At 40.3% G+C, this 14,866-nt stretch overlaps 1 protein-coding gene across 1 annotated transcript in view; it reads left to right on the top strand.

Moving 5' to 3' along the window:
- The first annotated feature begins 7,969 nt into the window (after positions 1–7,969).
- Positions 7,970–14,866, top strand: part of CHEK1 (checkpoint kinase 1) — a 32,377-nt gene continuing 25,480 nt past the window's right edge. The window contains exons 1-5 of the mRNA XM_075564120.1: positions 7,970–8,078; positions 8,740–8,825; positions 10,442–10,665; positions 11,801–11,865; positions 11,956–12,025. Of these exons, the coding sequence (XP_075420235.1) occupies positions 8,761–8,825; positions 10,442–10,665; positions 11,801–11,865; positions 11,956–12,025 (424 nt within the window). The 5' untranslated portion in view covers positions 7,970–8,078; positions 8,740–8,760. The remainder of the gene's footprint in view (positions 8,079–8,739; positions 8,826–10,441; positions 10,666–11,800; positions 11,866–11,955; positions 12,026–14,866) is intronic.

Genomic DNA, 14,866 nt, shown 5'->3' with positions numbered 1-14,866 from the left:
TTTGTTCTTGCGGGCTCTTCACCTAAGAAGGGACTGACAGTGTTTAGCCAGACCTACTCTCAGAAATACTCTTTGAGACTGGTCAGGTTTTTGGGTTTTATATTGATTTATTTGTTTGTTGTAGCAAGAATAAATCAAGCATGAGTAAATCAGTGTAGAAGACCCCAGGCCAACAATGAAATTATTCTCCATGGAGAAGAACCGCCTCCTCCAACATCATGTACAGAGCTTGATGGTCAAATGTTTTTTCAATTTAAATATGCATATATTTATCCTCGGCCTGGGTGCTGTTACTGTAATCAAACCAACCAGATGATCTGGTTTTGGAACCTTTGCTAAATAAGCCACAAGTTAGAAGGAATTATCTTACAAATCCTGTCATTAAAATATAAGGTAACGAGTGTTACCTGTTTAAGGAAAAAGGAGGGATGGCATGGCTTTTAGATTGTAAGTCAAATGGTGCTTTTAATGAGTAATTGAGAATACTGGTAGACCCAGAAAATTTGGCCTTCCAAACCATTTTATATACCAACTGCTTTAAATGCAGCTGAGATTTAGATTTGATAAAATATTTGACTTACTATAAATAAATACATTATATTTGATTTGTATATAGAATTCCTTCCTAGTGGAAGAAGTTACCCTGGGTTTTATTTACCATTATGAGCTACACTAATTATAGTTCATTAATGATCTGTTCTTATTTAGTGGGATAACCTTGTAATTTATTACAGTTGCTGCTGTTCGCCTTCAATTTTGTCACTTTGTAGGGCACATGAAACCATCTTTGTAATTTTTACTTTTCACTTTAGCCAGTATAAAAGAAAAATCAATGCTTTTCACTCAGTGAAAACCTCTTTACATGTTATTTACTTCCATATCATTAAATACTGTGCTTTGCCTTAGTACTTCTTGGTTTTTCAAGTTTAGGCATTGTCTATCGACTTTATTATGTTTGAATTATGAATTTAGCTCATTTTTACGATAATCATATCCATGAGTACACATATTCTTACTAGCTCCCCAAAGTTCCGTTATACATAGTATATTAGGTTAGAGCAGTATTGAGTTCTTCCTTTATGAGCCATGTTGTATATACTGCCACATGTCCTGTGTAATATTTTTGTTAGTGGATAATTGCCGTTTATATGTTTAAAAATTTGCTTTTAGTACTTGACACACATTCATCCCCAAAGTCTTAATTTTTGACAGTCTTCTTTTGTATGTTCAAACAAGTTACATATTCATTCTTAAAACTATCTTGTCTTTTGATAATTTCAATCTTGGATTCTTTTATTTACTGAAACATTCTGGTCTTGGTTCACTCTTTCATAGTTTGTTTGTTTGTTTTTAACTGGGCTTTGGGGAATTAGCTTGCTTTCTTTCTCTTTTGAACTTCGATGTATAGATACATGTGTGCCAATAGCCAAATTCATCCTTGATGCATCACCTCAAAGTACCTTCCAGAGATAGTATGTGGGGGAGATACAATTATTAGAGATAAATTCTATGTCTCTTCCACATACTTGATTGACAATTTGGATCTAGACTTCCATTTCCTTAGAATTATGTTGAAGCCATTGGCTCATCGTTTTCTATCTCCCACCTGTTGTTAAGAAATGCATTGCCAATCTTTTTAATGCATTTCCTCTTATCCCAGACTTCTCTGGATCTTCTTTTTGTTATGTTCTAACCTTCCCAATAATGTATTTTAGAATGGGTAACCCATTGTGCTGGATAGTTGGGGAATTTTCAATATGGAAAATCAGGTTCTCAGAAGAGTTACTTGTGGATTCCTTTTCTCTGAAAATAGTTACTTGGATGTTAAATTTACTGAATTAGTCTAATGTAATCTTTACTTTCCTATACACTGCCTTCTGTTTCTTATTGGAGTAATTTCCTCAACTTTACTTTCCAATCTAAATTTTCTGTTTTCTGTCGTATTTTTCATAACTAAAATTTTAAAGTGGAATATTTCTTATTTGACATCTTTAATATTAAAAGCTTTCTCAAAATCTTAACTGTCTGCTTTTTTATTTAGAGTTAGGACCCTGAAATGAAAATTTGATAGGAAGATCTATTGGTTAATAAGGAATAACGGGAAGCTTATCAAATGTGGGCTTCACTGTACTGTGATCTAAGTAAGATTTTTAAATTGGGGGCATGTAGTCTTTGTTTATTCTTACATATAAGATATTTTCCCCAAGCAGGCTTGTGTATTATCTGGCTCATGAATAAAAGCTATAGTCTGCTAATTTTCTAGGAGTAGAGTGGGGGCAGGCCTGAAAGTATCAACATTCAGTGCCTAAACTTAAATTTAATGGTCTTATTATCAGTCAGATGTCCAGGCTTTCAACTGTGTCTGATGTACTTCTGTTCAGTTACCATCTATTATTCTCTTTAAGTCCTAGCTGTGGGATGGGACAGTTCCTTGGTACATGGAGGAGGGAGGCATCTAGGGGTCTCTTTCTTACAACCTCCCCTCTTTGAACCAACCCTCTCTTCGGCCCCATTTTCACCTCCACATAGCTTTTTCAAGTGTCAACAATTCTTTAGCTTTTTGAGTTCTGTGATGTAAATCAGTTGAGTTTTCGCTTTCCCGTTGCTGACTTTGAGAGTCAGCTATCTTCACCTAAAGGCTTTTCACTTTCCAAGATTTTCTCGTACTTTGCTATGGGTTGTTGTCTTTACACTTTTTATTCTTACCATCATTTCAGTAAAATTTTGGATGAAAATATATTCATTCTCTTCTAGCTATTTTTAGCTCACATTATGGCTGAGACCTGTTCAGCCTATATTTTTCAGGCTGACAAACCATAGTCTGAAACCCATTCAGACATGGATAGGGCTGTGTGTAGGGCCTTCTCATTTCCTCATAGTCTTTGTAACACTGGGCGGAAACTCAAGAGGAAAGGGGCTAATGACATGAAGTTCTAACTGATGTCAAGGTTAACACTTGTGCCATCTCTGTTTTCAAATGTTCTGTTATTTCTGCCCCTGATTATTTTTTTAAACAGATCTGTGAATTTTTCGTATACTGTATTTTACTCTAACTAGCTATGCTAAGTGTATGTGGCCCGGTTTTGCGGACTGGAGAATATAATGGAAATTATTGCCTGAGTTTTCGGTTTAGTTTAATGTCACAGAAAATACCTATTCCAGGTTTTCAAGATTATTGGCTTTCAAGCTAGTATGTTTTCTCAGAATTGGCTTTACCCACTTTAACCATTCCACAAGAAAGGTGATCCAACAGAATGCAGAGATATCATTCTTACACAAGTGAAATTTTACTGACAATAATGATTGTAGCAGTAAACCAACATGGAACTTGCAGATATTCAGGCAGGATCCATAAGAGGACATGGAACCAAAGGAATCAATACTAATATTAGGTGAATCTCTACTGAATGCAGAGAACACCAGAAAGATGTTTACCCTTTAAAGGCTTTCGATTATAGGCATCTTAACAAATTCATGGATGTTTCGAAAAACAGGAATTCCAAAATACTTAGCTGTGTTGATATGGCGTCTGTACTTAGACCAAGAGGTAGTTGTAACAAGAGGATACTGTGTGGCTTAAAGTTTGGACAGGTGTGCATCAGTGTTCAATCCTTTCACCATATTAATTCAATCTATGCCGAGCAAATAATCCGAGAACAATTGTATGAAGAATGATTTTGGGTCAGTATTAGAGGAAGTTTCCTTAACCTACGATAGGCAGGTGACACAAATTGCTGAAAACAGGACTTGAAACACTTCAGTATGGATTACATCTGAAAACAATCCCTTCAACTGGTAATAATAAATGGCGTCAAGATTGACATGGTCAAGGATTTCATTTTACTTGGATCCAGTGTCAACACCCATGGAAAAAGCAGTCAAATTAAACATATTGGGCAAATCTACTGCAAAAGATCTCTAAAATGTTTGGGAGCAAAGATGTCCCTTTGAGTACTAAGATGTGGTTGGCCCAAGCCATTGTAGTTCCAACCACCTATGCATGTGCAAGCTCTGGTGGTGGAATGCTTACCTTTGGGCTGCCAACTGCAAGGTCGGCAGTTTGAAACCATCCACTCAGGGCTTTCTACTCCCCAAAGGAGTTAAAGTCTTAGAAAGACATAGGCAGTTCTATCGTATCCTACAGGATCGCTATGAGTTGGCATGAACTTGATAACTTGATGAGATTTGAGTTTGGATATATGCATCTGAAAGATGACAAAAAGATTGAAGAACTAGTGCCTTTGATTTCTGGTGTTGACAAAGAATCTTAAATGTAGCATTGACTGTCAGAACAACAAGTCTGTGCTGAAAGACATGTAGATGGCGCGTACCTCAGAAAGGGGCTTGACAAATTGTGTCTCAATGTATTTTGGGATGATATCAGGAGACCTGTCACAAGGACATTGTGTTTAGTAGAGGGCGGTGAAAGGATGGCCCGGAAGGGGAGAGGGGTTGACAATGGCTGCACATTGGGCTAAAACAATAGGAACAATTATAAAGGACCAGGCAGTGTGTGTATTTGAAGATGAAGTTTCAAAAGTTCAAAGACAAATCCTATCCCTTTCAATTCTATTTTTCTCCAAACTCTTGAAGACCCACTCACACAAGGATTGCTGAAAGAATAAACTCCAAACATTTGTACTTTTTTCCCCTTTTCTTTGTAAAATGAGGGCTCCTGTCTATTAAGAATGGAAAAGGGTGTAGACCTGAGCAATACTGATGTTCTTCCTTCAGAAAGATTGGGCCAAACATAGGTTGTTTTGGAACCCGTTTTCACAAAACAAGGCAAAGTTTTATCTTGACACTGTCTCAAATGACATTTGTGATGCGTCTAGCTCTGGTGGTGGTGTGGTTATGGATGGGCCGCGATCCGAAGTCTGCAATGACCAGCCCTCCGTGGGATAAAGACAGGGCTTTCTACTCCTGTAAAATGTTCCAGCCTCCTGGTAGGGCAGGGCCAAGGGTAATGTAACCGAGAGGAATTACTGAAACCCAAATGAAGACTGAACATGATATGGGGACAAGAGGAAAGTGAAAAATAAAGGAAAGATCTGGGAGGCAAAGGGCCTTTATAGAGGTCTAAATAAAGGCATGTACATATGTATATATGAGGATGTGGAAATAGATCTATGTGCATATATGTATGGGTTTAGTATTAAGGTATCAGATGGATATTGGGCCTCCAAGTACTCCCTCAATGCAAGAACACTTTGTTCTATTAACCTGGCATTCCATGATGCTCACTTTCCCACCATAATCGCTGATGACAAATGGGTACATGAGCAAATGTGAAGAAAGCTGATGGTGCCTGACTATCAAAAGAGATAGCGTCTGTGGTCTTAAAGGCTTGACGGTGAACAAGCAGCCATCTAGCTCAGAAGCAACAAAGCCCACGTGGAAGAAGCACACCAGCTTGTGTGATCACAATGTGTCAAAGGGATCAGGTATTGGGCATCATCAGAAGAAAAAATCGGAGTGTGGAGTGGAGACCCAAAGCCCATCTGTAGGCAATTGGATATCCCCTTTTGGGTCGTGGGGAGAAGAGCCAGTCGGTGCAGTGTAGCAACGATGAAACATACAACTTTCCTCGTTCCTAAATGCTTCCTCCCCCTCCCCCTGCCACACACACTGTCATGATTGCAATTCTACCTTACAAATCTGGCTAGACCAGAGGATGTACACTGGTACAGATAAGAACTGGAAACATGGAAACCAGGATGTATGATCCCTTTAGGACCAGAGGTGAGAGTAGCGATACAGGGAGGGTGGGGGTGGAAAGGAGGAACTGATAACAAGGGTCTACATATAACCTCCTCCCTGGGGGACGGACAACAGAAAAGTGGGTGAAAGGAGACATTGGACAGTGTTCAGATATTACAAAATAATTTATAAATTATCACGGGTTCATGAGGAAGAGGGGAGCTTGGAGGGAGGGGAAAAATGAGCTGATGCCAGGGGCTTAAGTGGAACCAAAACAAAAAAGTTCCAGCCTTTATGCTGCCCAGGCACGTGGGCACAGAAGAAATGAAAATCTCCTTTTCTTCGGATGACGTAATCTGATATATAGAAGAGCCCAAAGATAAACAATTGTTCAAACTAACTGAAAAATTTGGAAGCCTAGCAGGCTATATGACCAAAAGACAAGTCAATTGGACTCTTATTTTAGAGATGATGAAAAAGATATTCAAAGAACAAAGACCACTTAACACAACTACACAAAAGATAAAATACTTCACTTGCAAAAGAATGAAACGACCCATACCTCACACCACGTACAAAAACAAACTGAAGATGGATTAAAAACATATATAAATCACAGGACCAAAAATTAGGGGCAATGTAAGGACCCTAATAAAAGGGCATGCCATAAACACACTACTGAACATAATGAAAAATATCCATCCTGTGGATAAAGAACTGGAACCTACTAAAAATATGCCATTTGTGCACAAAAATTTAAAAATACATCTGATAAAGGACTAATCTCCAAAATTATATAATATACAACTACATCTTAATGAGAAAATAGGAAAAAAATCCAATTTAAAATGTGCACGAGTAGGCAGTTTACTAAAAGTGGCAGATAACCACGTGAAGAAATGATTAGCAATCTAAATTAATGAGTAATCACCTCACACCAACACTTGGCAAAATGAAATAATGCCGAAAATAAATGTTAGCGAGGTAGTGCAGATATAGGACCACTTTCACATTGCAGGCAGGACTATACGATTGTACAACCATTTTGGAAATCAATATGGCTCAATAAAAAAAAAGAAATCAATATGGCTCTTCATTAAGTGCAAATCCAAGTACTTTATGATCCATCAATCTCTACTGGGTATACATCCCAAAGAAATTAAGACTATAACAGACATGTACACCTCTGTTTATTGCAACAATTTCCACAATAGCAGAAACATGGAAACAACCAAGAACCTTAACTACAGAGGAACAGATCAAGATGCTCTGGGTACATTCACACTGGAATGTAGTGCGTCGATAAACTAACTTAGAAACATCACAGACATTGAGAATGTTATGATTAGCAAACTCAATGTTACAAAGAAACATTTAATATAATTCATTGCTTTAAGAAAAAAAAAAGGTGGTTTATAGACTAATAGACGGACGACTATGTATGGGGGGACCAGGGCCGGGGGTGTTTGGTGGTGGTGGTGGTGGGTGTGGGAACGGAGAAGAGGGATAAAATGGGGGATAAACAACCCCCCCCTCCAAAAAAAAGGGTTTAAGAGAGAAAAAAAAGAATCGCTTTATGGGGAGAGAAACCGCTTCCCGCAAACCTTAAATATTGATCCGAGTAACTAACTGAAGGGGACTCGGCGCCTTTGATAGCATACCAGTTCCTAATTTCAAACATAAAAGTTCCGGCCTGGGAAACACGGGGCAGGTCTACCCCGCCCTAGCGGGTCGCTGAGAGTTGGCGTGGACTGGGTGAGCGGCAGGGGGGTGGCATGGGTTCAGCTCCTACCACACATTCGTTTCAATAGTCACAGGATCGATTCTCAACAGCTAGCCCTAGCTTTCTAGTTCCAGTATCTCCTGACAAACACTATCAAAACGTAGCGCTTATGCAGGCCCGAGTGGGCCCCCACAGTCCTGTCAGGCAGCAAAAGGGGTCCCACAGGCCAGTGGTTCCCACCGAAAGGCACTCGTGGGCCCACAGCGACACCCCGGCCGTGCTTGGGGCCCACCCCTGGTCTCGCAGGCGGTTGCGGCGCGGTGCCTGCGAGCAGCACCCGGGGGCGCGCGGCCCGGCTCCCCACACCGGGGGCTCCTTTCCCGGGTGCCCCGAACGCGGGCAGCAGCCCTTACACAACCTCAGTGAGGCTCTTTCCGGGCTCCCAAGTCACCGAGGCCGGACGCCTCGAGCGAAGGGGCCACAAACTCCGAGCGCCCAAGCTTGACAGCAGCAAGCCGGAAACGCGCCCGGCCCTGCTTTACGACACCGGGCGCGCGCACTTACGACAGTATGACGCACGCAAGTTTTGGCGGGAAAAAGACTGCATTTGGATTCTGGTGGCGGGCACTGGACAGCCTGGAGAGAAGGACGGCTGGTAAGGTGGGACAGGAGCCTGGACGGTGTTCCAAGGTTTTGAAGAAGGGCGTGGAGAGGGAAGCTGTGGAAAAGAGAAGGGGGGAGGAGAGAGTCCCATGGAGGGGTCACAGCCAGAGGGCAGAATGCGGTAGAAAGGGGTCCCCAAGAAAGGGGAATCGGAGATTCCTTCCACGGATCTGCTGGCTGGCAATGCCAGAGTTGGGGCCCGCGCAGCTGTGTCCCAGCCTCTCCTTCCGCGTCCTGGGGCGTTTCGGCCCGGTCCCGGGTTCCTCTGGCCGGTTAGATTGGTCGGTGCGGGAGCATCAGAAAGAGGCTGCTGGAGCCGTAATTGGGCTTCATTGTCCCCCTCCTTTCCCCAAATCCCCTGGGCCAGTCACTCGCCCTAAAGCGTTCGTCCCCGCCCCCTCTCCCGCAATCTCTGAACGCTGCTATTGGATTTCCTCTGACCTTTAGCTTGCGCGTGTGGCCACGCCTTCTTTGCACAATAAAATACCTAAATAGATTGCGTGTGATTTAAACACTTGGAAGACGATGGAGTTGCTGTAAGGAGCAACCAAAATGTTTACATTGGGCAATCGTGGCACAGAGCTCAAGGGCATTACACGTGATTGAAGCTTGGCACTCATCCTGTGTCTTTTCTGGCCCCCTGCCCTTCGCAGCCCAGCTACTTTAGTGACGCGATGGCAGTGCCCTTTGTGGAAGACTGGGACTTGGTGCAAACCCTGGGAGAAGGCGCCTATGGAGAGTGAGTGTGAGCCCGTTTCCTTCCTGTCTGTTATTTGAGTACTTTTGGTTGTCTTGGATTCGTGGCGCCCCAGACAATAGATAGTTGCATTTGAAATCCCAAACATTTGGAAACAAACTACAGAATCAGGCTCTCTTCTATGAGAATAGTTCTTCCCCGTCTGATGTTTTCTTGTAAAGAACTAAACGAGATCTATGGAGTCATCATGCCCCCATATATTACTTGCCTGTGTGGAAGCATAGTGGTTAGAGGAGTGAACAGATTTGGACGACAGACTCCAGGTTTCAAGTCCTCTGCTTAACCGTGGTACTTACTGTTTTGTGATTTTTTTTTTCTTTTGGATAAACTATTTTTAAGAGCAGTTAGGTTTGTACAAAAACTGCAGAAAGCGCAGGGAGAGTTCCGGTGTGTAACCCTTTCTCTTGTACATTAGTGGCTAATATGCATTTCTGTGATACAATATTACAGGTTATTGTTACAAAAATTGATACATTACTAAAGTCTAATTCATATTGGGATTTAGTTTTGGTATTATACCTCGAAAATGCATGGAAAAATGAAATTAAAAGGAAATGGAATTTTTCCACGCACTGTTTGAAGCCCCCTTTGCAGTCCTGTGGGTTTGGACAAATGCTTAATGTTATGCAGCCACTATTCCAGCATCACATAATTAGCTCCACTGCCCTCAAAACGCTCTGTGACCCACCTTTTCATGTCACTTCCAACCTCCAGTGAACATTTAGGATCACTTTAGTGTTGTCTTTTCCAGAATGTTATATATTAGGAATCATACATGATCTGTTTTTTCCAGACTGATTTCTTATACTTAGCAGCAGTGTATCTGTAAGGCTTTGCTTTATGATCTTTGGCAAGTTTCCTACAGTTATTTTGTATCTCTGTTTCCTCACCTGTCAGATTGAAGGTGGTACAGAGGACTGGGCAGTGTTCTCTTGTACAGAGGGTCACTGTTGAGTTAAAACAGACTGGAGGGTACCTAACAACAGTATTGAATTAGAACCAACTTGATGTCACCTAACGACAACAATTGAAAGATGACGATTGTAGTACCTACCCCACTGGGGTGTAGAATAGTAGTCCCAAACTGCCATCGAGGTGATGCTGCTGCACACTGACCCTGTAGGACTTGTGAGCTTCCAGAAGCCCCGTCTTTTTCCTGCAGATTGTCTGGTACGGCTGACCTGTCCGATCTCAGCCAACAACATAACCACTATGTCACCAGGGTGCCTTAGAACAGTCGTCGCAGGTGTATAATATGGTAGTACTAGATGTTAGATAATTTTAGTAACTAAATAACCCGTTATAGAGGTGATATGGAGTAGATTTGCTACCATCTAAAATTAGTTTATTTAGTCGAGCATTTATTAATGATTTGGGTGACAGCATGATTGCTTCTTTGGGGCATTAACCATCATACTTAACATCTTAGAAAGGAATCGTCTCTGTTGAGAGTATGGCAGAAATAATTTCCTTGCTTTCGTTTTGTTGAATTGGTAATTCAAATAAAATAGTTTTGGTTTGAGTATGTGTAAGTTTTGAAGCTTCAGAGGGCGCAGAATTCATACATTTAGCATATTATCACTCTTTTTCCGCCTTAGAGTTCAGCTTGCTGTGAACAGAAGAACTGAAGAAGCGGTTGCGGTGAAGATTGTGGACATGAAGCGCGCCGTAGACTGTCCAGAAAATATTAAGAAGGAGATTTGTATCAATAAAATGTTAAATCACGAGAACGTAGTGAAATTTTATGGCCACAGAAGAGAAGGCAATATCCAGTATCTATTTCTGGAGTACTGTAGCGGGGGAGAACTGTTTGATAGAATAGGTATGGAAAAAAAGGGTCCCAATTCAGTGTTATAAAGATTTAAGATAATTATTCTACCTGATCTCTAAATTTGTTTTTTTTTTATCTTGGATTTGATTTTGCTTATGCAACCATGAGATTGGGATAAATTCTCTTTTTTGCTACGTGAATTAACTGATAAAAATCTATAGTTACTTAAAACATTTTCCTTCAAGTGATATGTGTGATTTTTATGAAGATTGCTGTGATAGAGTTTAAAAAGGATAAATTATAGTTTCGTGATGAAATATTCTCATTGCAATGTAGCTAGCCCTATGATTTCTTTTTCTTTACAGACATCCTAGCTACATGAAATCACTGCAGACATTTGTAGGTCCAAAAGAGTGACATGCTGTAACATTTCTTTGTTTGTTTAAGTGAAATAATTGGGAATTTTATAGGGATTTTTAACATAAAAGATCTACTTAGTACTTTAGCATTCTGTGTTGATGCCAAGAATAAATAGACAACACTGAGAAATAAATTTCAAGTTTAAAGCTAATGTGTTACCAGTCAAAACCCAATTATTGGAAACTAATATGAAAAGGATTAAAATATTTCATGGAACAATTCGATTATCTTTTAATTCCATGTTCCATGAATTTCCTGAAGCACCCTTGTATTTACATCCCAAGAGAGTTGAGGAAGATGGAAATATAAAAAGATAGCTGACAAGAAACTGTTTCTCTTTAAAACATTTTCTCGAGCTTCATAGGCATTCATGACTTTGTAGTGTAAGACACTGAAATTTAATTCTCTTGTTCCAGTGGTAATCTAATTGGTTTAGATTTGCTCAGGCATGCTCTTGGCAGTTAATTTAGGAGTGAGACAAATTAGACATCATTGAGAGGAAATAGAGAAATCAGGGTTCTAAGAGCTAGCCATTCTTTATATGTCAGTAACTCTGCAAGTTACTTGTGATACGTTAATTTGTGTGGGTCATATCACAGGAAAAATGTGAGCAATTAAATACCATATATAAGTGGTCTCCTGAGTCAATTGCTGAGCTTCCCTTTTCTAAAGTACAGTGACAAACACATATGCTTGAAACTAAGAACTGACTGTGATTCCTGCTTTGAATATATTCATGGTAAACTTCCTTTTCTAATTCTTACAGAGCCAGACATAGGCATGCCTGAACAAGATGCTCAGAGGTTCTTCCATCAACTAATGGCAGGGGTGGTAGGTACAGTCGACACTTTGACTTTTATTTAAAACTGCAAATGAAGTACGTTAACAAATACTGGCGTGTCACCCCTTTGCTCCCCTCAGGTTTATCTCCATGGTATTGGAATAACCCACAGGGATATTAAGCCAGAAAACCTCCTATTGGATGAAAGGGGTAAGTTTGACATTTACTCACTGCTACCTACCTTATTTTAATATGACCAAACAAAAGTAGAATTGAAAGCTTTTGTAGTACTAAAATCTCAGGACAAAAAAAAAAAAGAAATCTGAAAATAGAAGGAAATTTGAGGAGAGTCAGTACATTTCATGTCAACAGGTTATATAGTTTCAGGTGAAATACAGTGACTTAGATACAAGTGTAACTCACTAGATGAGTTACTGTAAGATTAGTCTTGGGTAATTCATTAATGAGTAAGTTTCCATGGGGATAATGTCCTAGCACTAGAGATGGTAAATAGTAGGTTTTCAGTAAATCATTGAGTGACTCATAGCAGATTAAAGAAATGGTTTAAATCCAAAAACCTTGTTTTCTAGTGTAAAAAATACCAAATTAGTATTTGGATTAAAATGAACTAATCAAACAGTTAAAGTTAAATGTCATATTCTTGGTAGCAAACAGGTTAGAAAGACTTGTAGGCACCAAACTTAGTGTCAGTTACCAGTGTGAATTGGTATCTGGCTATCAAAAGATATAGCGTCTGGGGTCTTAAAAGCTTGAAAATAAACAAGCAGCCATCTAGCTGAGAAGCAACAAAGCCCACATGGAAGGAGCACACCAGCCTGTGAGATCATGAGGTGTCAGTGGGATCAGGTATCAGGCATCAAAGACCGAGAACAAAAAATCATCATTGTGAGAGTGTGGAGTGGAGACCCAAAGCCCATCTGTAGGCAATTGGACATCTCTAACAGAAGGGTTGTGGGGAAGAGATGAGCCAGTGGGTGCAGTATAGCACCGATGAAGCATACAACTTTCCTCTGGTTCTTTAATGCTTCCTTCCCCCACTATCATGACTCCATTTCTAACTTGCAAATCCGGCTAGACTAGAGCATGTACACAGGTCTAGATAAGAGCTGGAAACACAGGGAATCCAGGACAGATAACTCCCTCAGGACCAATATTGAGAGTAGCCATACTAGAAGGGTAAAGGGAAGGTGAGGGGAGAAAGGGAACCGATCACAATGATCTACCTATAACCCCCTCCCAGGAGAATGGACAATAAAAAAGTGGGTGAAGGGAGACATCGATCAGTGTAAGACATGAAAAAGTGATAATATATAAATTATCAAAGGTTCATGAGGGAGGGAGAGTAGGAAAGGGAAGGAGGGGGAAATTGTGAAGTATCTACCAAGGGCTCAAGTAGAAAGAAAATGTTTTGAAAATAATGATGGCAACAAATGTACAAATGTGCTTGACACAATGTATGTGTAGGTGGTGATAAGAGTTGTAGGAGCCCCCAGTAAAATGATTTTTTGTTTAATTCAAAGTGATGGAGGAGCTAGCAGTCCAAAACTACTTTGGTGAGACCCCACTGTAAAAACCATTGTAAACCACGACAGGAGTTCTCTGACAGGAGCGTGAGCAGAATGACGGAAAAAGGTGTACTCAGTCAGATTAAGAACAATCGATACCTTTCAGGGAGCCATGCAAGGTCAGCAGTTCAAAACCACCAGCAGCTCCATAGGAGAAAGACAAGGCTTTCTACTCCCTTAAATAAGTTGCTGTCTTGGAAACCTACAGGTCTTATAGGATCCTGTCCTATAGGTTCACTAGGAGTTGGTATTGACTAGATGGTTATAAATTTAGTTTTCAGTTTTTTGAAATTTTTCAGATATCCCTTTTATTAAACCATTTATTTACCTGTCTACCTTAAATCTGCCCTTGGTTAATTAGCCTTCTGCAAGTTGTTCTATAAGACACATAGCAAAATTTCAGATATTTAAAAACTTTGGTTTATAGGGAAAAAGTGATTGTGAATGGCCCATTGATGAATCCTGAGAATCCTGGTAGCACAAGCGTCCAGATTTTCTATGATTCCCATTATTTTTGAATGCTGATAGCCTTGCTAACATTATATGAATGCCCCTCCTTTCTCTTCTACACGTTAAGTCATTTTTAGTAAGCGCAGGCTCAAGTGACAAGAGCTCCAGAACACAAGGACTACATGTGTGTGAATATGAGGCCCCATAGTGTATTGTTAAGGTCTTGGATTTTGAGTCATTTGGACTTAAGTTTAATTGAGGCCATTTTGCACATTTTTCAATGATAAAACAGGGATAATAAAACCTACTTAGAGTTGTAACCCTAGGAGAAGGATTAGGTTTTGTGTTGTGGTAAAGATTTACAGCATCAGGAACTCAAAGGGGCGTTGCTCCGCAGACCTATGGGGTCTGTGAGTTGTAATTGACTCAGTGGCAGTGCGTTTTGGATAGGTTAGGTATGAAGACAAATAGGTGTAAGTAGTCATTCTGAATTTTATTTTATGACCTTGGTTTTCTTTTGTGATTGCTCCAGTGTTTATGTCCCTGAACTATGTTGTTTGTTTTTTATTTTTTATTAATCATTTTATTTGGGGGCTCTTACAGTTCTTATAACAATCCATACTTCAATTGTATCAAACACATTTGTACATTTGTTGCCAAAACATTTTCTTTCTGCTTGAGCCCTTGGTATTAGCTCCTCTTTTTAACCCCTCCCGCCCCTCCCCTCTTCCCCCACTCTTGTGGACCCCTGATAAATTAAAAATTATTATTATTTTCATATCTTAGCCCCATTTGTTGTCTCCCTTTGCCCACATTTCGGTTGTTCGACCACCTGGGGAAAAGGGGGGGTGTTATACGTGGATCCTTACCGTAGTTCCCTACTACTCCCCCCCACCTTCCTCCTACCCTCAGGCTACTCCTATTACTGTTCTTGAGAGGTTTGTCTGTCCTGGATGCTGTGTGTTGAGAGCTCTAATCTGTACCAGTGTGCATGCTCCTGTCTAGCTGGATTTGT

This window comes from Tenrec ecaudatus, chromosome 12 (assembly GCF_050624435.1).
Source record: "Tenrec ecaudatus isolate mTenEca1 chromosome 12, mTenEca1.hap1, whole genome shotgun sequence".
Lineage (NCBI taxonomy): Eukaryota > Metazoa > Chordata > Mammalia > Afrosoricida > Tenrecidae > Tenrec > Tenrec ecaudatus.
Note: the sequence above shows the minus strand (reverse complement) of the source record. Positions and strands in the feature narration are given on the sequence as shown.